The sequence below is a fragment of the Mirounga leonina genome, unplaced genomic scaffold (genome assembly GCF_011800145.1).
Source record: "Mirounga leonina isolate KUSES-001 unplaced genomic scaffold, KU_Mleo_1.0 Mir_101664, whole genome shotgun sequence".
Classification (NCBI taxonomy): domain Eukaryota; kingdom Metazoa; phylum Chordata; class Mammalia; order Carnivora; family Phocidae; genus Mirounga; species Mirounga leonina.
Window position 1 is genome coordinate 25,076,631 of NW_023270175.1, and position 20,716 is coordinate 25,097,346.

General features: G+C 43.5%; 1 protein-coding gene across 6 annotated transcripts in view; it reads left to right on the forward strand.

Moving 5' to 3' along the window:
- The window catches only part of LOC118013283 (integrator complex subunit 6-like), a 52,904-nt gene extending 34,318 nt beyond the window's left edge, over positions 1 to 18,586 (forward strand). For 2 of the 6 annotated variants that reach the window (XM_035009069.1, XM_035009088.1), the window contains 9 exons: positions 5,620 to 5,714; positions 6,701 to 6,811; positions 9,050 to 9,268; positions 9,921 to 10,044; positions 11,255 to 11,397; positions 12,919 to 13,021; positions 15,480 to 15,854; positions 16,854 to 16,947; positions 17,572 to 18,586. In XM_035009069.1, coding sequence (XP_034864960.1) covers positions 5,620 to 5,714; positions 6,701 to 6,811; positions 9,050 to 9,268; positions 9,921 to 10,044; positions 11,255 to 11,397; positions 12,919 to 13,021; positions 15,480 to 15,854; positions 16,854 to 16,947; positions 17,572 to 17,680 — 1,373 coding nt within the window. In that variant the 3' untranslated portion in view covers positions 17,681 to 18,586. Of the gene's footprint in view, positions 1 to 5,619; positions 5,715 to 6,700; positions 8,311 to 9,049; positions 9,269 to 9,920; positions 10,045 to 11,254; positions 11,398 to 12,918; positions 13,154 to 15,479; positions 15,855 to 16,853; positions 16,948 to 17,571 lie in introns of those variants that run through there. The other 4 variants (XM_035009052.1, XM_035009061.1, XM_035009079.1 and 1 more) reach the window with 4 other exon arrangements.
- The last annotated feature ends 2,130 nt before the right edge of the window (positions 18,587 to 20,716 follow it).

Genomic DNA, 20,716 nt, shown 5'->3' on the forward strand with positions numbered 1-20,716 from the left:
TGATTTCACACCTATGTGGAATTTAAGAAACAAAACAAATGAGCAAAAGGAAAAAAAGACAGAGAGGCAAACCAAGAAACAGACTCTTAACCATAGAGAACACACTGCTGGTCACCAGAAGGAAGGAGCAGGGACATGGGGGAAAGAGGGGATGGGCACTAAGGAGTCCACTTGTGATGAACACCGGGTGTGTATGCAAGTGTTGAATCACTACATTCTATACCTGAAATGAATATAACACTGTATGTTCACTAACTGGAATTAAAATAAAAACTGGAAATTAAAAAAAAAGAAATAGGGGCACCTGGGTGGCTCAGTCATTAAGCGTCTGCCTTCGGCTCAGGTCATGATCCCGGGGTCCTGGGATCGAGCCCCGCATCGGGCTCCCTGCTCCGCGGGAAGCCTGCTTCTCCCTCTCCCAGTCCCCTCTTGTGTTCCCTCTCTTGCTGTCTCTCTCTGTCAATTAAATAAATAAATAAAATCATCAAACTTAAAAGCTTTTGTGCAGCAAAGGCCATAATTAGCAGAGTGAAAAGGCAAGCTACGGAACGGGGAAAGATTTTCAAATCTTAGACCTGGTCATTTTCGCGGGTGTGTGTGTGTGTGTGTGTGTGTGTGTGTGTGTGTGTCTGTTTTCTGTTATTCAGACTGGGTGATTTCTCCTGTTCTCTTTTCCAGTTTACTGATTATTTCCTCTGTCCCCTCCGTTGTGCTTTTGAGCCCATCCGTTGAGCTTTTTATTTTGGTTATTGTATTTCTCAGTTCTGAGATTTCCATTGGGTTCTTCTTTATATCTTCTGCTTTTTCCTTTCTCTTTCTTTGATGAGGCTTTCTGTTTTCTCATTTGTGTCACACCAGTTTATAATTGCTTGTTGAAACCTTTTTTATGCTGGCTCCTTTTACATCTTTATTGGATATTTTTAATGTCTCGGTCATTTTGGTGTTGGCATCTCTTGATGGTCTTTTGAATGTGTCGTGAGATCTTCCTCGTTCTTGGTACGTTGAGGGATTTTCAGTTGACTCCTGTGCCTTTTCAGCATTATGTTAGGAGTCTCGATCTTATTTAAGCCTTCTGGTTCAGCTTCCTCTCTCACTCCTGGCAGAGTTTGCAGGGTACTGCCTTGGTTAGTGCCGGGAGGGGGTAGAAGTCCAGGTTCCCCACTTGGCCTCTGTTGACACTCAAAGGGAGGGGCTCCTCGTTACTGCTGTGGGGGTGGGGTGGGGGTTCTGGATCCTCACTAGAATGATACCTCCCTGGCTGGGAGAAGTAGGAGTTCCTCACTACTTCTCCCCATGTGGTCTCCATTGAGGTGACCTTATTACTGCAGGGCTTATTATGTGAAAGTGCCCCTAACCAGGGTAGCTGCTCTCCCAGTAGAAATTGAGATGCACAGCTCTTCACAATAGCGAGACCCGCCCTCTAAGCCTGGGCTTTTGGTCTTGCGGGTAATAGAAGTCAGATGTGGACATGGCATAAAGGTTAAGAGGAAGCATCCAGGCCTTCCTTTTTGCACCTGCTGTGCCTAAGTAGCCACGTGATGCCCACTCTCACACTCCCCAGCACTAGGTAAGGTCAACTCCCAGCACTGTCTGCTTGGTCACCCGTCAGTCTGCCTCTTCCCCAAATGCCAAGTTCCCCTTCTCCCTGCAATGGCTTCTGTCACAAGAGGTACATGTGCCCCATCTGTCCCTGGTCCTCCTTAACCTCTGACACCAAGGATCCAACCCTGCCTAGAGCATCAACATCCCTCTGCAAACATCCCAAGCCAGAAACCCATTGGCATCTTTGATCCCTCCCCCTTCCCCCATGCCACGCATCCATCTGAGGGTCAGTCTGTCCTTGACTCAGTTCCCATTCTGCCCTTTGCCTTTAAATATCCATTTCCAGGCTTTTCTGTAAGCTGTGTCTTCCCAGGGAGCACAGGAGTTTTCACACCCTTAGAGGCTGGAGGTCCTTGTGCCCCCGAATCCCAAACTTAGGTTTTGTGTTGAGTTCTGAAAAAGACACTCTCAACATTTCCACCATTACTTCGCTTTCTGGGTTGTGTAGCCCCATAGTGTGAAGAGTATGCACTGTAGAGCGGCGCCTGGGTGGCTCTGTCAGTTAAGTGTCCAACTCATGATTTCAGCTCAGGTCATGATCTCGGCTCAGGTCATGATCTCAGGGTCATGGGATCGAGCCCCGTGTCAGGCTCCTCGCTCAGTGGGGAATCTGCTTGTGATTCTCTCTCTCCCACTCTCCCTCTGTCCCTTTCCCCTCTCTCAAATAAAGAAACAAATAAATCTTAAAAAAAGAAGAGTATGGACTGTAGAGCGTAGCTGCCCTCATATGGATCCTGGCTCTGCCGTTTGCTAGCTTTTTGACCTTGGATAAGGTATATAGCTTCTCTGTGCCTTACTTACTTCATCTGTAAAATGGGCGTAATGATAGTACGTATCCCAAAGGCATTTAGTTGGGATTAAATGAATTAATGCAGTTAAATTGCAAATAGTAACTGCTCAATAATGCTCTTAGCATTATCATTACTATTGTCATTATTGATATCTATGTTATTTTCATAGCTCTTGAAGGCACTGCTATTCCATATGAAGGACATTATATAAAGATATAGGACAGTTTTGCAATTTGTTGGGCAGGGCATTTAGTAAAAAGGCAAGTTAAGTCACATACACTTCCTAATGCCCAGAAACATCACTGTATTACTGCATAATATGATAACTGTCCCTAAAGGTCACCCTTGGTTTTTTTTCTTTATTGATTCAAGATTTCCGTCAAAAGTAGTTAACAGAAGTTTAATTATTTAAGCACTAAAACTTACCTGGAATGGATAAGTGAGGCTTAATTGGATCAATGAGCCATCATGAGAATCATGTCGGTAGGGTGGTAACCAGAATATCACAGTTGGCAAGAAGACTATCTCTCAATAAGGAGAGCTTTTTTTCTATCGAGGGCCAATAACTACAGAAATTAAGACATCCGTAGCAACTTTTTTTCCTCAGCTATACCACATTCAGTTCGCCCGTTTTTTTTAAGAGTATTTATTTATTTATTTTAGAGAGACAGAGAGAGTGTGGGGGGAGGGGCAGAGGGAGCGAGAAATCCAAGGAGACTCCCCATTGAGTACAGAGCCCTGCACGGGGCTCTATCTCACGACCCTGAGATCACAACCTGAGCCAAAACCAAAAGTCAGATGCTCAACTGACTGCGCCACCCAGGTGCCTGCCCCGTTTGTTTGTTTTTTTAATTAAGAACTGAGATTTGTGTAAAAAATAAAATTCAGCTCCATATTAAGACCAGTGTTCCAATCAGGAGAACAAAAAGAAACGGAGGCACAAGAAGGCGAAGTGGTTTCTCAAAGCTCACTCTGCTGAGTGTGTGGCTGAGCCACCTCTCCCCTCCCCCTTTTTTTGCAGCGGGAAATGGGGAGAAATGAATGGAAGGGAAAATGTTAGTAGTTTTTGAGGTGTGGGTAGTATCACTTTACTCTCCTACACTCTGATCTCTTTGTCTTTCAAACGTTGACTCGCTGAGTGTTTATGACATCTTCACTGTCCTGTCCTAATACAACCTAACGCCATGGAAATCATTTCCTGCCCCGCGGAGAATGTGACTCAAGCAGCCTTACCCCAGTAGCTGTCTACCCTTAATCGAGACTGTGGAACATTCTCTTTCTTCCTCCCCCGTTTCAAAAACTCCCGACAAGAAATAATTAGACTAAATTAGACTAATTGGTGGAATCATTGCAATCGGCATTGTTTGAAATTCTAAGACTATTCTTGACTCTCATTATCTAATCTATTTATATCTAAATGTCTCCCCAGTCTTGTGGTATTTCAATTTGTCAGTTTCCAAAAATCTGCTTAATTCCCAACAGACTCCACATAAAGACCCAAGTATAACAGCATATTTCCACCGTCTCTCGTTCCTTTCTGTCAAGATATGAATGGTCTTTAAAGGACCTGCATGTTACAATGAGCCAGAAATCTCTTCAGATCTGTTTTTCTTTGTTCTTTCTACCCTGCACCAAAAGAACAGAAGACCCACATTTTATGACTTTGTAAATTCATTTAAATTAGTTTCAGCAGGGGTGAATACTTTATTATAGCAGTAAAAGGAAGAAAATGCGTAGTTGCTTTTCTTAACTAAAGTAATTCAGCATTTCAAAGAATAGGCCTATTTGTAGAGAAATCATGCATATGGCATAGGGATGCTTTTGTCCTTGGAAGTAAAGCATTTGGATTTTTTTGGATAAGAGCCAATGAAACCTGAAGAAACAAAATAGAAGATGAATTTAAAATATCTTTGGCATTTGTATTAAGTGCGGCAGGTTCCTGTTGATGTCTGGCGATACCAATTTTGAATTAATATATAAAAAATATTTTTTCATACCCTCAGAAGGAAATAATGACATGGTTTGGCAATTTTCCTGTAGTGTCTATATGCATTTAGATTATGGAAACAATTAAATTTAAGTTTGAAAAAGGTAGAGGGGATGTCCGCTTATTTAAGGACAGTATCTTTAGGGGTATTAACGCACATGGTATTCAAGAAACATATTTAGTTGTACAGAGTTTCGAACTCCAACCTAACATCTCCACTAGCTTGTGCTAGTGCCATGACCTAATTGTTAGCTAATATTTGACAGACCCAACCCAACGTTTGGCTTGAAATGCCTGACCCCTGAAACGGAAGAAATGAAGGAGGGCGGGGAATAGGACTATACAAAGTATAGGCTGATGAAGGCGAATCCAAAGCATAATTTAGAGCTCGCTGTCGTTGCCTGGAAGTTAGAGGCTTTGCTTTTGTAAAGTCTCTTTACAACACCCTCCGTTTATTTATTTATTAATTATTGACATATAATCGACACATAACGTTAGTTTCCCGTGCGCAATGTTAATGAGTCAGTCTTTGTACATACTGTGAAAAGAACACTGCGGACACTAGTTCACATCCATCACAACGCGTGATCACAAATTTCTTGCGATGAGAAATTTTAAGATCTACCGTCTTAGCAGCTTGCAAATACGCAATACAGTATCATTAACTAGAGTCACCATGCTGTACGTGACATCCCCCAGGACTTACTTATTTTGTAACTGGAAGTTTGTACCATTTGATCACTTTCAGCCATTTCGCCTACTCCCTACACCCCCACCCCGCCTCTGGCTGCCACTGATCTGTTCTCTGTCTCTGTGATTCCGGGGTTTTGTCCTTGTTGTTGCTTTAACACCCTCCATTCGAATAAAAAAATATTCCGTCAACCAGTGACCATGGATTCCCCCTCAGGTGAAAATTAGTACAGTCATGTTACCAATATGTAACGGGTCAGAAAGATATTTCACGTGTGGATCGGAGTCAGGGCTTAAATATTACATTTTACGTAGCTTCACAGATGGCAGAGGAATATCTAACCTGAGAATTTTTTTTTCTAGAAAAACACTCCATATAATTTTGGTAAATAGTACCAAACAAGACAATCAGATCAATGAGAGGTTCATCTAATGTAATTAAAAGTTGAGATGTCTAGGAAACGATATAGCAGATGCAGGTTGCTTGATTTAGCTCTTGGAATTTAGGACTGGAATCACGTCATACTTTGTTTGGTTTTTCTCTTACAGATGACTTGTTTAAAGTTCACAAGCTTAAGCCAAATCTGAAGTGGCGACAGGCTTTTGACAGCTACTTAAAAACTCTGCCTCCGTACTACTTATTAGTATGTATTTATGTGTATATATGCATTAGCTGTATCAATGATGATTCTTGTCACCAGAAATGTCAGTGAACCAAACACTGGACCCTTGAAATAAGCTCGATATTTTTATTGCTAAATATTTGTGTCGCCACTGTCTTCTCAAATTATGTGGAAGAAAATTGTTTCTTTATTTTATTGCCTTTAACTGCCATGGTTATTTTTTAAAACAACACGTCTATCTATGTTTCTCTTATTAAAGTAACCTTATGAAAGTGGGATTTGGGGACTTAAGAAAAATAGGTCTGGACTCATGTATGATACCAACTTCCCTTTTTAACTCTAGAAATTTTCAATATGGGGTTTTCCTCTGAAAAACAACTCTGAAGGCCATATGTTGACGTACTGCCTGGTAAATGTGTCCGAGACACAGCACGAAGCAGGGGCACTGGTTGGGGGAGGGGAATCCAAAAAGAACAAAAAGCTACTTGGCCTCGTTTGGGTTTCTACAATTTGGGGAAAAACAGTCATGATGATTTTGAACTGGTCGTGTAATCGAAATCAAGATGATCAAAATCATTTCAGAGGCAGATGTGGCAAACTTTTGGCCAAGTTTCTAGAGGTGAAAAGGCAGAATCTTAAAGGGTACCAGTGGTGTCACTGGGAGGAGAAATTGGGGTGTGTTAGTATTTACCATGGCAGGAACGGGGTGCACGATAAAATGCAATATGAAATGATTTTATGATTTGGGAATTAAGCCTGAAAGCAATTTACCTGTTTGAATTTGCTGTTTCTTGCTCTTCTTCTCCCACTCTCTTCTGATTTTGTTACTTTCTGCTCCTTACTCCTCTGCTATATTCATTGCCACTTTTTAATGTTCCATGTTTGGTTTTATGTGCAGCACCTTGACTTCTAAGAAATGAATCATGTCCCTTTGCCCCTTATAACTGAACTTTGAGTATTTTAAGATTTATTCTATTCTTACTGTTGTGTATTTTGTTTCCTTATAGCCATTAAAGAAAGCACTAAGGATGATGGGAGCTCCAAATCTGATATCAGATAATTTAGATTGTGGACTTAGTTACAGTGTTATCTCTTACCTTAAAAAACTCAGCCAACAGGTAGTATTGGTAAAAACAAACAAACAAAAATCCTTTGCCCTCAGAAGTGCATTTCCTTATTCTTTAGTGTAATTGTAATTTTTCAAATTAAATGTGTATCTATTTCTCCACTTTATGGATTAGTAATAATGTGATTCTCTATGGCTTCTAGCTTCACCATTAAACTGCAGTTAAGGGTCTGTCAGTGTCATTGGATGCTGTGCCATTTCTCCTTTCGCTCGCCAGTTTGTGCTACCCACAAGCTGGTTGATATCTTGTGGCCTAAGAGGGGCAGAGGCTTAGTAAAATTATCTCATGGGTCACATTTTGTCTGTCCTCAACCTAGTTTCTCCTTAAGTCACGCTGGGCTAGAGCACCCCCCCCTTTTTTTAGGTCAGCACACGGAGGCATGGTGTGGTGGTTCAACGTCTTGCCTGACATTCGTGTTTAGGCAATAAATATCCAGATGCCTTTTCTTGGAGACGGGGAGATGAGACCAGTGTTCCTCATTGCTGGAGGGTGATAGGCCCCAAGGAGACCTGAAGAGTGGAGTTCAACCTCCTCTCTTCTTGCCCTCCATCTGTTCCTTTATACCCCCACCTCATTTACCATTATTCACCTTGTCCCTTGCCTGCCCCACTATTAGTACCTCATCCTCCACTCACCCCTACTTATCATACTTCTCACCTCTACCTAGCCCATTCTTGCAGGATGGAAATATTTGAGAGCTACTGAGTTAGAGCTTTACTGCCACACAAATGTGTTATGTTATATGACCAATCGATGCAGCCTTTTTACTTTCTTCTTCTGCACAAGGGTATTCCCAGGTAGGGAGCAGTACTAGCATTTGCAGTGGCCGTCAGGCTTTAAGGCAGATACGTTTGGAAGTTGGGCCTGTAGGAGACAGATAGTAGTAAGCCAAAGAGTGTCAGATGTCACTAAAGAACCCAAATGACTCCACAGTTGGGGATGCTGACACACCTTGCGAGGACCTGGCACAGACAGAAGGATGGTCTGAGGCTTACCAGCTCCTACCTGGCCAGCATGCTCATAAATGCGAAAGAAAGTAAAGGCAAACCTAGATTTCTGGTCTACCGAGTGTCCCCACGACCCCCTTTCCTCTAATAGATTTTTGTTGTTGTTAATGTTTTGTTTTGGTTATTTATTGACTGATTGACCTGTTGATTTATATATATTTTTTATTTGATGTCTACCTTAGGCCTTTAAGGCTGTGTCAGCAGGGTATGGCCACAAGGAAGAATAGAGAGCAGAGTTGAAACTCATGCAAGTTCTGGGACCTCTGGGACATGTTGTTTGTGTAGTTTTTCAAATGAGATTTCGGAACGATTTCTGGAAACAGGCCCTTCATTTGCTCTTCTCCCTTATTTCATGACTTAGTTTTTTGGAAAAATAATAAACGTACTTAGTTCCAATCATAGTGAGAATTAGCGAATATCTCCGACCTAATCATAAGAAACTCAAAATTCTTTTGGGCTTACGGGGCATTGGTGGGATTCCTTCTTTTAGAGAAAAAGAAAAGATTATTACTAATTTATAATCACTCCAATTACTAATTTAATTACTAATTTAATAGCTATGTCGCCAGTGTTCCTTGAACCATCTCAGATGTATGTAAATCACAAAATGTGCCCAGTACACTGTCAAGCAATATTTATCAATGTGGTTTAACAGTGTCTAGTAAGAGGATTTTTTTGTAAGTTAGCTAGAAACTTACTGAATACACATTACATATTATTTATGTGGTAATGTTTATTAAATTAAGCATTACTTTTTGGGGGGTGGTCCGATATTAGAAATAAACAATATAATTTTTTCCAGATGTGATGCCAATCTATGTAATCCGAATTTTAGCACTAGTTTATGTTTGTAAATACAGAGTCTTAAACCTTTATGTCTGGGTCTGAAATAAATACGTTGACTTAGACTAGATTCTACAGCAACAAAATGTGATTTTAAATGTCTGTGAATGGAAGTCTTAGCCACAGTTTCCATTCTCTCCATGATTCAATCATAATTTTGACACTAGACGAGAGGAAAAAAAAATGTAGTAAGTCATTTACCTTTCTAGGCCCCCTCCCTGTTTGCTATGCACAGGGAAATATTTAATTATCAGTTTTTCTATGATTTACGATTGAAAAATTCTTCTGTGGGGTTCTTAAAGTATTACCTTTCTTAAGTAGTGAAAACAACCATGATAATGTAGATCTTTTCTTAACATACTATGTACTTTCATTTTAGACCAAACTAGAGTCAGAACGAATACTAGCATCCGTGGGGAAGAAACCTCCCCAGGAAATTGGAATCAAAGTGAAAAACCATTCTGGAGGTGGCGTGTCCATGACTCACAGTAAAAATTTTAGAAAACTATTGAAAGAAATCATAGGGGAAAGTGCACCAAGACTGACAGAATTGAATACCAAAGAATTTGCTGGCTTCCAGTTAGGGCTCTTAAACAAGGTAAACTGTGACATAAATCGTTCATGTTTGTTTGAACTCGTCAGAAACATTTATGTCATATTACTTTAATTTTGAAATGATTACGATCCTGTTTTGGACTTCATGGTTATCCATATGGACCAGTCTAGGAATTGTCTTGCCCACAGACGCCGATATGGAATTAAATGTACAAGATACGTTCGGCGGAGAGGGGTGGGTAATGTCTGGGAAGGATAAAGGGGCGAGAGGACAGGAGTAGACAGGGAGAGCCTTCAGGTCGTACTGCTCCCCTGGCACCTGTGAGAGGAGAGGACAAGGAAGAGGATCGGGTTTGAGGAGTCTCGGGCAACAGAGCATCTGTGAGAGAGTCTTGGCCAGCCCTGCCGGGACCCCTGGACCCACGATTTCCCAGAGAGGAGGTCCACGTTAGGCAGAATGGGCCGGGCCAGCTGACATACTTGGAAAAGGATATTCCCAGTGCTTTGAATATTTTGTGGGCGTACTGGAATTCAGAAAAAGGCCATCGAAGGCAAATTGGCCACCGGCCAATTTCTACTACAGTTAGTTATATTGACTGTCGTTCTCTTCACTAAGATTTTAAGAGAGTAAGAATGACACTTTCGATGTCAAAAGCCCCAGGAGTGACTGAAATTATTTCTTCCCTTTTGAATAGGATTTGAAACCTCAGACATATAGAAATGCTTATGATATTCCACGTAGAGGTCTTTTAGACCAGTTAACCAGAATGAGATCCAATTTGCTGAAGACACACAAGTTTATCGTGGGACAAGATGAAGGTAAATGAACAAAGCAGTACTTTTTGTTGATTAGGAGAGCGGCAAGCCTGACTTCCATGAAGGTGCTTACTGCATAATCTGTAGGTTATTTTGTAATATTTTAAGGCTTAGAATGCCTATTTTTGCTTAATCCCTACACTCCCCAGCACAATTTGCTTGTCCTCAGGTTTTAGGGGAGGTGTGCATGCTTCAGCTTTTGTAAGCTTCAAAACAGTCCCATGAGAGAGAGACTGCTTTTATGCCCATTTTATGGACATGGAAACCAAGAGTGAGCATTTTTTTCTTTTTTTGAAGTTTTTATTTTAATTCCAGTCTAGTTCACATACAATGTAATATTAGTTTCAGGTGTATAATTCAGCACTTCCATACAAAGACCGGGAGCTCATCACAAGTGCCCTCCATCCCTGTCACCTCTTTCACCCATTCCTCCCACCCCCTCTGCTCTGGTAACCATCAGTTTGTTCTCTATGGTTAAGAATCTGTTTCTCTGTTTCTCTCTCTCTCTCTCTCTCTCTCTCTCTCTCTCTCTCTCATTTTAATGGCTAGTCCAGGTTCCAGGAGTTGGAAAGTGGCAGGATCTAGGTCTGTCAGATTTCGGAAATTGCACAACCCAGCCTGCCATGATGAATTCAATCCAGAATTCCTCATTTACGCCTGATAGTGTCTAGGATAATTGGTGATGGTATACAATTCCCCTTTACTCCCTTTTGTTCATTTTAAAATGGGTCATTTGTCTGTTAAAATGAGCAAATCTTAGCTTGGCCCATCTCCTGAAATTATACACCAAGTTTTGTGGTGAGGAGGAAGCTTCTCTAAGGAAGAGAGCCTGTAGATTTAATCACATTCTCCCAAGAACAGAAGGCCTACTAACCAAGGTTCTCCAGATGATAAGAGAGAACCATGGAGCCTAGGCTCTTTGAAATGCAGAACATAGTGCCTCAAGTTGGGTGGTGGTGTACCAGATGTCAGCCCATTTTCAAACCTGGTTGGAAGCAGAAGGGAGTTGTGGTTGACCTCATGATCTGAGCCTGTAGGCAGTAGTGATGGTACCCTGAGTAATGAGTGGGTTGAAGAGAGATGCTTTTGGATCTTAGAATTCAAGATTTTATGCCAAGGCCCACATTGCTAAAGCCGACTGTGATCGTGTCCTCTCAAAAGGGTGGGACACTGCAGCTGTAGACCATGTGTTTTTCTCCCTATGATGTTACAGATTCCCTTCATAGTGTTCCAGTCGCACAAATGGGTAACTATCAGGAATATCTAAAGACGTTGGCTTCTCCTCTTCGAGAGATCGATCCCGATCAACCAAAAAGACTGCATACTTTCGGCAATCCGTTCAAACAAGATAAGAAGGTAAGATGCCGATTTCTGAGTCTGCCTACTTGGTGATATCCTTGCTATAATTCCTTTCTTCTGGGCACGATGAATATAAATCAGAGCTCCCTCTGTTTAAAAGATAAAATAGACTGTAGGGCTCTTTGTGCATGGAAAGCAGGTGCCTCCTGATGCAAAGGTGTGTTGCTTGAAGAAAATAATAGGCCTTGATTGAGTACCAAGTAGGAGCTGGTGTTTTAAATGATCACATTTAATGCTTGCAGTGCAGATGAGTAGTTCCTATCTGCCCTTTCATAAGAAGAAATCAAGGCTTACAGTGGTCAAGTGGCATGCCCTGAGTAAACACGGCTGATAAGAGCCAGGATTTGAACCCACATCTTTCCAGCTCCAGAGTCTGTATCCATTCCCATGTCTACACGCTAATTCCTCTAATATTGAGATCACCATTTATTTCCTGTTTCCATGATTCAGGTCTCTAATGCTCTATCTAGACCGTGATGAAGTGTTCCTCTTGAAATAGGAAGTACTAGGTGATGTTGCTTTATTTGGATTGTCCTACTAGAGATCTAAATGTGACGTGTGTGTGTATGTGTGTGTGTGTGTGAGAGAGAGAGAGATGCTGACTTGACCATTTAAGGATGAGGGCACATGGGGATTATATCTGCACACACGGAGAAGACAATTGGTATTAAGGTGCAGACCATACAATAATCTCTCTCGTAACCAAACAAGACTGGAAGGTATCCCACTTCACCCACTTCACCCCCATCCTCAATTAATTGGAGTTTTTCTTAATCTTTCTGTGCCTTGGTTTCCTCACTTGTAGCATTGGGGCTCTTTGTTATGCTTAACTAATAGAGCCCTGTGGAGTATTGAGTGAGTGCGTGTAATACTGTTTCGAACATGACCTGACATGTAGTAAAGCTCAGTGAATGTGTTCTCACCTTTCTGGACTGCTTTGCTTTGGAAAGTGCCTTGGAAATGTCATTTATTATGATTTTATGAAAATACTTTCATATTCTTGGGTTATCCTTGGATGACAACAGCTTTTAGCTACCCTTCTACACTTCTACTCTTATCCTTTACCCCCCAGAGTGAGAATCCCCCCACAGTGGACATATTTGAATCTCTGTGAGGTTGCTGTCGGGGGAATGACATTTTCTTTTTTTTCCATCAGCCGGCTGTCCACCATTTAGGTGCAGCATTCTGTACGGTGATAATCAGTATTTCCTAATGATGCGTTTAAAGCGCAAAAGCACACAAGGGAATTGTTGGTTCAGCATGGTTTGTCCTTCCTCAGAAAGGTCACTGTGGGTTTATTCCCATCTCGGTTCATGCGAGTTGCTCATTCCTCAAGCTTTCTGGGTAACCGTGATTGTACCGTGTCTGACCTTGGCGACCCGTTCTACTGGACCAGAGTGGCGCCGTCTGAGCGAGGAGTCGGTGTGGGGCGTGGCAGATCTCGGGCCCGTGAGCAGGGCCTGTGTTGGTGGTGGGACGCATGATCTTTAATGGAACATGTTCGTTGATGTCTTCTAGGGAATGATGATTGATGAAGCAGATGAGTTCGTAGCAGGGCCACAAAACAAAGTGAAGCGTCCCGGAGAAGCCAGCAGTCCTCTGTCACCTAAGAGAAGGCGGAGTATGTCCCTGCTGTTGGCGGAACCACAAACACCACCTACTGTAACTAACCACGTGGGCGGCAAGGGACCACCCTCAGCCTCGTGGTTACCATCTTATCCAAACCTCATAAAACCCACCCTTGTCCACACAGGTATAGAGTAGTGGTTGTGATTTCCTTATGGCTCCTAGACGACTAAGACACTAAGCAACTTTAGTTTCCTTTGTGCTCATTTCTTTTGTATTCGCTTTTTGGTCGTTAAGTAAACCGTTATTAAATCATCCATGGGGTAGGTGCAGAGGTGCCCCGTGGGGCACGGAGGCCCTGCTGTGGAGGTAGGCGCATGTTGCTGCGTGAGTCAGAGCGAGGAAGCAGGTTCCCGAAGGAGCAGGACCGAACGGGCCCAAGAAGAGCATGGCCGGGTCTGCACTGGCTTTGTGGCCTCATCTCCTCTTCCTGCTCTCACCCAGAGGCTCCGCCTCTCCCCTCTGCTGCATGTTGCCATTGCTCCTTCGCGCCATTTGACGCAGTTGTTCACTCCCTCCTCCATGGAAACAGACACCACGAGCCCTGATTTTCTTTGCCCTTTTATGGCAACCCCTCTTCATCCTCTTTTTGTGGTTTCTCCCCTTCTCTCCCACCTGTAAATAGTGTAGGGACCCGACACTCCATCCTGGCCCCCCTCCCCTCCCTAGGTGACCCCGTGCAGTCTTAGGCTTTCCAGGAGACGCACATGTCAACAACTCGGGTATTTACCCCTCTCGACTACAACTTGCTCCAAACGCCAGAATTAAATTTATCCATGGACATGGTATCTCCACTGAGGTGTCCGACGGGCAGACAAAACTCAGTCGGTTTCACGTGGTTCATTGGAAAGCCTCACCTCCGCTCTCTCCAAAACAGCTCTCCCCGCAGCCGTCCCCAGTGCATGACGCTTCATCTTAAGTGACACCACCTGTTAGCATGAGGTCAATGAGCCAGATCGGGAAGAGCAGGGCACGGCACGATCCACTCTCAGGAGCAGTTGGGCATGGGCCCCTGCCCAGCCCTGGCACTATTATTTCCCCAGGGTTTCAGGTGAAAACCCTTGGAGTCACCATGATTTCTCTTAATTCTTCTCTCACTTCCATCCCTTAGCAAGTCCAGGCAACCTGACACCCAATAGAATTCCTGTATCGCCCCCTTTGTCTCCATCCCTCTAGTCCGTGCTGCCACCATCTGTCCCCAAGCTACTACAGCAGCTTCTCATCTGATTTCCCTGCTTCCCATTCTTGGCCCTGTCTAACCCATTCACTGTGCTGTGGCCAGAGTGGCCATGGCCGCACAGAAACCAGATCGTGCCATGTCCATCTTCAAACCCGTCATCAACTCCCCCCGCACGCAGAACAATCTGAGCTCCCGATGCTGGTTTCCACGCCCTGCACGACTTGGCCCTGTCATCCTCTTTTGCCGTCACGCATCCTCTCTGTGTCCTTCTTGCTCTCTCTGCCTCTGTCCTTTGCTGGTCCCCATGCCCTGCACCACCTGACCCTGTCATCCTTTCCTACATGTGTCCTCTCCATGTCTTTCTTGCTCTCTCTGCCTCTGTCTTTTGCTCCTCGGCCCCGGCTTGTCCCCTCCTAGGAGCCCTGCACGGCCCTCCCGGCAGCTGGACCTCCTCCTCTGCGTGTGCACAGGCCGCCTCCGTCTCCTGTTCCTGGCTCTGCCCAGGGCTCACCTCCTCAGGGGGCCCCGCCCGACCACGCCTCATGGAGGCTTCCCCTCCTGCTCTCGCTCACATCCCTGCTTCCATCCTTCCTAACACGAATACAAGCTGTTAATCCCTTTGCATTTTTTACATGTACCGTCTGCCTCCCCCATGAGGATGTAAGTTCCATAACGGTAGGGATTGTTTCCGTCTGTCTCATTCCTTGCTGATCCCCCGGCTTTGGCTCGGTGCCTGGCCCAGAGGAGGCTAAGCATATGAAGTACAGGGATCAGACTTGGGAGTAAAAGGAAACCCACTTCTTTGTCACAGAAGGGAATGATGAGAATCATATACAGACAAAGATTTTTGGTGATGGAGTCCACCTAATGGCCACCTGTGTTTCCTCAGAACTTTTGAGGTAGAGAGGAGGGAGGGTGAAGCATGGTGTCTTATATGTCAATGACAGGAGTCATGACATCAAGTGAGACTTGCTGCTTTTCAGCTTGTAAAACACAGGCAGCCGCTAAATATGGATGCCAGGGATCTGAGAATGCTTATTCGTTGTACTCTCTGACTTGGTTTCCATATGTATTCGGAGCACCATGAAGAGAAGAAAGTGGTTTTGCAGTAGGATCTTCCTGAGCTCAGTTGGAGGGGTCTCAGACTCCATCTGTACATCTTCTTGCTCTCTGAAGCAAAGAATTTCCTCAGAACTGAGGAGCACTGGGATCTACCTGTGGGGTGGATAGAACGCCCCTACCTCACAGCTCAACTTCTTAATTTGGTTTCCAGATGTTACTGTCATTCCTGAGGTCCATGAGGAGAAGATGGAAAATGGTCAGATCCCACCTGATGGCTTCTTGTCAAAATCTGCCCCACCAGAGCTTATGAATATGGCAGGAGATGGTATTCCACACAACCAGTTGGATTCTCTGTCTGATGACTTCGCTAGTCTAAGGAAAGATGGCCTGATTCACAAACCTGGGACTAACGCACTTATAGGAGGAAGCAAAAACGGCAGTGTCTCTGTAGAGGATCGAAAAGCCTCAGTAACGTCGACTTTGGGAACTGTACCAAACACTTTGCAAATAACTCCTGCCATGGCGCAAGGAATCAATGCGGATATAAAACATCAGTTAATGAAGGAAGTTCGGAAATTTGGACGGAGTAAGTAGTGAAAGAACACACGTCAGTAATATGACGGAAGGTCCTCATTCTCTGATGCAGGATATGATTCATGCTATCTCTTGAGGTACATTTTTGGGAAGTATTGGGTTTTCACATCACTTAAAGTGATTCCTCTTGCTTTAACTAAAAGGACCCAATACGGAAGTCAGAATCCTGAGATTATTTTCACTGGGCTAAAAGGAAGGCACTAGCAGGCCGGTGTTCCTTCTGGAGACTCTAGGGAGAATCTGTCTCCTTGCCCTTTCCAGCTTCCACAGGCTGCCTGCACTCCTTAGCTCCTGGCCCCTTCCTCCGTCTTCGAGCCGGTCGCACTGGCGCCTTCTCTCCTGCCTAGCCTCCTCTCCCATCCTTACATCTTTTCTCTCTGACGCCAACTCTACGGCCTCCCTCTTATTCGGGTGTTTGTGACTACGCTGATGCATAAACCTGAATTATCTCCCCATCTCAAGATCCATAACTTAATCACATCTGCAAAGTCAAGTCCCTTCTGCCAAATACGATAACGTATTCGCGGGTTCTGGGAATTAGAGCACAGACAACGTTGGGGGCCGTCACTCAACCTACCCCTTCTGTGCAGTGTTTACGAGAGTTTCCTTAGTAGCTAATGGGCAGCTATTTTTTCTTTAAAGATTTTTTATTATTATTTATTTATTTGAGACAGAATGAGAGAGAGAGAGCACATGAGAGGGGGGAGGGTCAGAGGCAGAAGCAGGCTCCCTGCCGAGCAGGGAGCCCGATGCGGGACTCGATCCAGGGACTCCAGGATCATGACCTGAGCCGAAGGCAGTCGCTTAACCAACTGAGCCACCCAGGCGCCCCAATGGGCAGCTATTTTGATTTGAACGGTTAAAGTACAAATTATATCTAACTTCCCACCCGTGAAGAATGACTCCCGAGGATGTGTAAAGATTGAATTTTATTTCCCACTCGTGTTTTTTTTTTAAATACTGAAGCTGGTTTTCTTTTTTATATCTTCAGAGTACGAAAGGATTTTCATTTTGCTTGAAGAAGTGCAAGGGCCTCTTGCGGTCAAGAAACAATTTGTTGAATTTACCATCAAGGAAGCCGCAAGGTGGGTGTAAAGAGGAGACCTTCATTTTTTTTCTCTTTTTTTTTTGAGGCAGTAGGGCCCAATGCAGGACAGGGGGAGGAAGGAGCTCCGCTTTGCTTTTCTCCAACCCTGGCTCTCCCTCAGAGTTAAGGCTGTCTCCAGAGGCATTTAGATTGATAGTATCTGAGTCCAACTCATTCATCCAACTCTGTGGAATCCTCTGGGCTCACCACAGTCTGAGGCGGGCTTGGGCCCTCCCTCAGTTGGCATTGTTAGCATTTGCTAAGCCCCATCTTTACACGAGGCTGCATTTTCTTTCTTTCTTTTTTTTTTTTTTTTTAAAGATTTTATTTATTTGATAGAGAAAGACACAGCGAGAGAGGGGACACAAGCAGGGGGAGTGGGAGAAGGAGAAGCAGGCTTCCCGCCGAGCAGGGAGCCCGATGTGGGGCTCGATCCCAGGACCCTGGGATCATGACCTGAGCCGAAGGCAGACGCTTAACAACTGAGCCACCCAGGCGCCCCGAGGATGCATTTTCGATCCCCATGGAGATCACCAGCCCAACTTTGTCCCCTGCCCGGTGCCTTGCACATTGGAAGTGCTTTTAGTATCTTTTGGTTAATAAAATTTCTCTTTATTTTTAGGTTTAAAAGACGAGTCTTAATCCAGTACCTTGAGAAGGTCCTAGAAAAAATAGACTCCCATCACCACCTCAACAATGTTAATCACATCAACAGCAGATCATTGTGTTAATGCAAAGACCAAGGAGAAAAAAGGGCAAGTTCTCCGTGCTGTAGGATGGAACAGCATATTGTTGAAGCTTCCTAGAATGTTTTAGCCAAGGGAATTGCCTTCCTGAGGCTAAGAAAAAGCCATGGAGCTTTTTTTTTTTTTTTTTTTTAAATGAGTATCTGGAAGTAAAAGCTGGCTTTTGCCCTAAGAGTTTTTCCCTTGAAAGTATTAGTTTGTTGTTCCGTTGTTTCTTTTCCCAGTTGAGGAAGGTGATCTTAGTAATATCAGCCGGTTCAATTCAGTAAACACTGTCACCCCTACTAGATGTGATAAGGGTTTCCTCCATGGAGCTTTGTTGTTCTGGGCATTTCCAGAATGACTAGGGGCCCCCTGTAACTGGAGCACTGCTTGGTGCCCTTACTACGTCCTCCAGAAAGAATAGGTGTTCAGAAGCCAATTGGTCATCTTGTGCGTACCGAACAAAGTTTTCAACTTTGTTCAACAATTGTTTTCAACAATTCATAGTTGTGCCTTTTAAATGCAATATTCAGGACAGTTTGAATCAAAGAGTAAGAAAGCTGCTATTAGGGTAACTTATTTCTCTGTGGGAGGGGGCAGGGAGAGTCACAAACGATCTACCTCCAACTCTCTTCTATTTTGTCTAGAGACATTACCAAGTGCACCTGAGGCTACCCCAGCCCTGACACTTGTTCTTGCATGTGACGCCAGAAAGTCTTCAGGTGGACTTGGACATTCTGTGCTTTGGAAGCACTAAAAGAAAAAAAAAATCATGTATATATTTCCTTTAATGTTTATACAAAGGTTTATATGGAGCAGTATTGTGATGTCTGTATTAATTTGCAAAAATTTAAGTGTACCAAGAGATTTTGAGTTTGCGTATATGAAATAAATCATTTTATGGATTTTCACAAGTTTGGTAATGCTAGAGAAATTTCTAGTTTGTTTTAAAGATTTTATTTATTTATTTGAAAGAGAGAGAGCACAAGCGCGGGGAGGGGCAGAGGGAGATGGCATTCTCCCCGCTGAGCAGGAGCCTGACTCAGGGCTCGATCCCAGGACCCTGGGATCATGACCTGAGCCGAAGGCAGATGCTTAACCGACTGAGCCACCCAGGCGCCCCGAGGATTTTATCTTTCCTGTGATGCGTTATTCCTTTCAGAAAACAGAGTACACATTATTAAATGAAGATGTTAACATTAGGATTTAAGCTAATGTTTAAATCCTAAACATTAAATTGAACCCAGAACCCAGTGATGTTGGGGAAAATGGCAGAGTAGTGTACTCTGGGGGGTCAACCCCTCTCCAGACACACTGAAAAACCTGTCGGAATGAAGGACTCTGGAAGATAGTCAAAGATGTACAGCAACCAAGCAAAACGCTGAATCAGGAAAAAAGCCATCGAATCATGATAAGAGAGTTTTGGGGCATTTGAACATATTCTTGCCCACCCCCTCCCTGGTCTTGAGGATGGCAGCTTGCATTCTAAGTGTGGGTTCCTGATTCTGGAGGGAGGTGAGTGGACCTTAGTCCCAAGGAATTGTGTTTGTCTGTTTGAACCTGCCTGGGGGCTGCTGGAAGGACTGACAGAAGGGGAGTGATTTCTTCTGTTTGGCCCACCTCCTGGAAGGAAACACTGGGGAATGAATTACCTTGGAGAATAAGGGCTTTGACATGCTCCCGTGTGTACTTGGGTATCTAGAAAACCATGTGCATGCCCGGGGCAGAGGTCAGAGTCAGAAAAGACCTGAGAAGCCCATAAGACTTCACCTCTGGCTAAGCTTTAGGCTCAGCATGATAGTGGGTATAACAACTAGTCAGAGGATCAGTAAGGAAATAGAGCACTTGGACAACACTGTAAATCACTTAGATCTAACAGATACGTATAGAACACTCACCACCAACAGCAGAGTACATATTCTCAGGTGCTCACAAAGTACTCTCCAGGATTGTCCACATATTAAGCCATAAAACAAGTCTCGATGAATTTTAAAAGATTGAAATCATGCAAAGTATCTTTTTAAAAAAGATTTTATTTATTTGTTGAGAGAGTGAGTTTGTGCAAGTGGAGGGGAGGGAGCAGAGGGAGAGGGAGAGAGAATCTCATGCAGACTCCCCACTTAGTGAGGAGCCAGACTCAGGGCTCGATCCCATGACCCTGAGATCATGACCTGAGCCAAAATCAAAAGTTGGACCCTTAACCGACTGAGCCACCCAGGTGCCCCTACAAAGTATCCTTTTTGCCATAATGGAATCAAACTAGAAATCAATAACAATTTGGATATTCACTTCATACCATATACAAAAATTAACTAAAATCAATAAGAGCTAAAGTCATAAAACTCTTAAAGGAAACTTTGGAGTTAACTTTCATGACCTTAGGATTTGGCAATGGTTTCTTAAATATGGCACCAAAAGCACAAGCAATGAAAGAAAAATATAGATAATTTGACTTCATCAAAATTAAAAAGCTTCTGTGCATCAAAGGACTATTGAGAGAGTGAAAAGACCACCCATATATGGGAGTATTTTAAAATATTTGCAAAGCATACATCTAATATGGGTCCAGTATTCATAATATAAAAAGAATTCTTTCAACTCAACAGCAAAGAGGCAGTCTAAGGAAAAATAGGCCAAAAATTCTTTGAAAAAATGTATCTCTAAAGAACATACACAAAAGGCCAACAAGCGCATGGAAAGAGATGCTCAACATCATTAGTCAGTAGGGACATGCAAATCAAAACCACAATAAGATAAACACTTCACACCTACCAGGATGATCATAATCAAAAAGATACAGAACAAGTGTTGAGGATGTAGAGAAACTGGAACCCTCATACATTGCTGGGAATAAAGTACTGACACATGATACAACATGGGTGAACATTGAAAGCATTATGCTAAGTGAAAGAAGCCAAACAAAAGACAAGACAGGGCATATATATGTATGATTCCATTTATATGAAATATCAAGAACTGGCCAATCCATAGAGACAGAAAGTAGATAACTGGCTCTAAGGGGCTGGGGGGAGGAGGAAA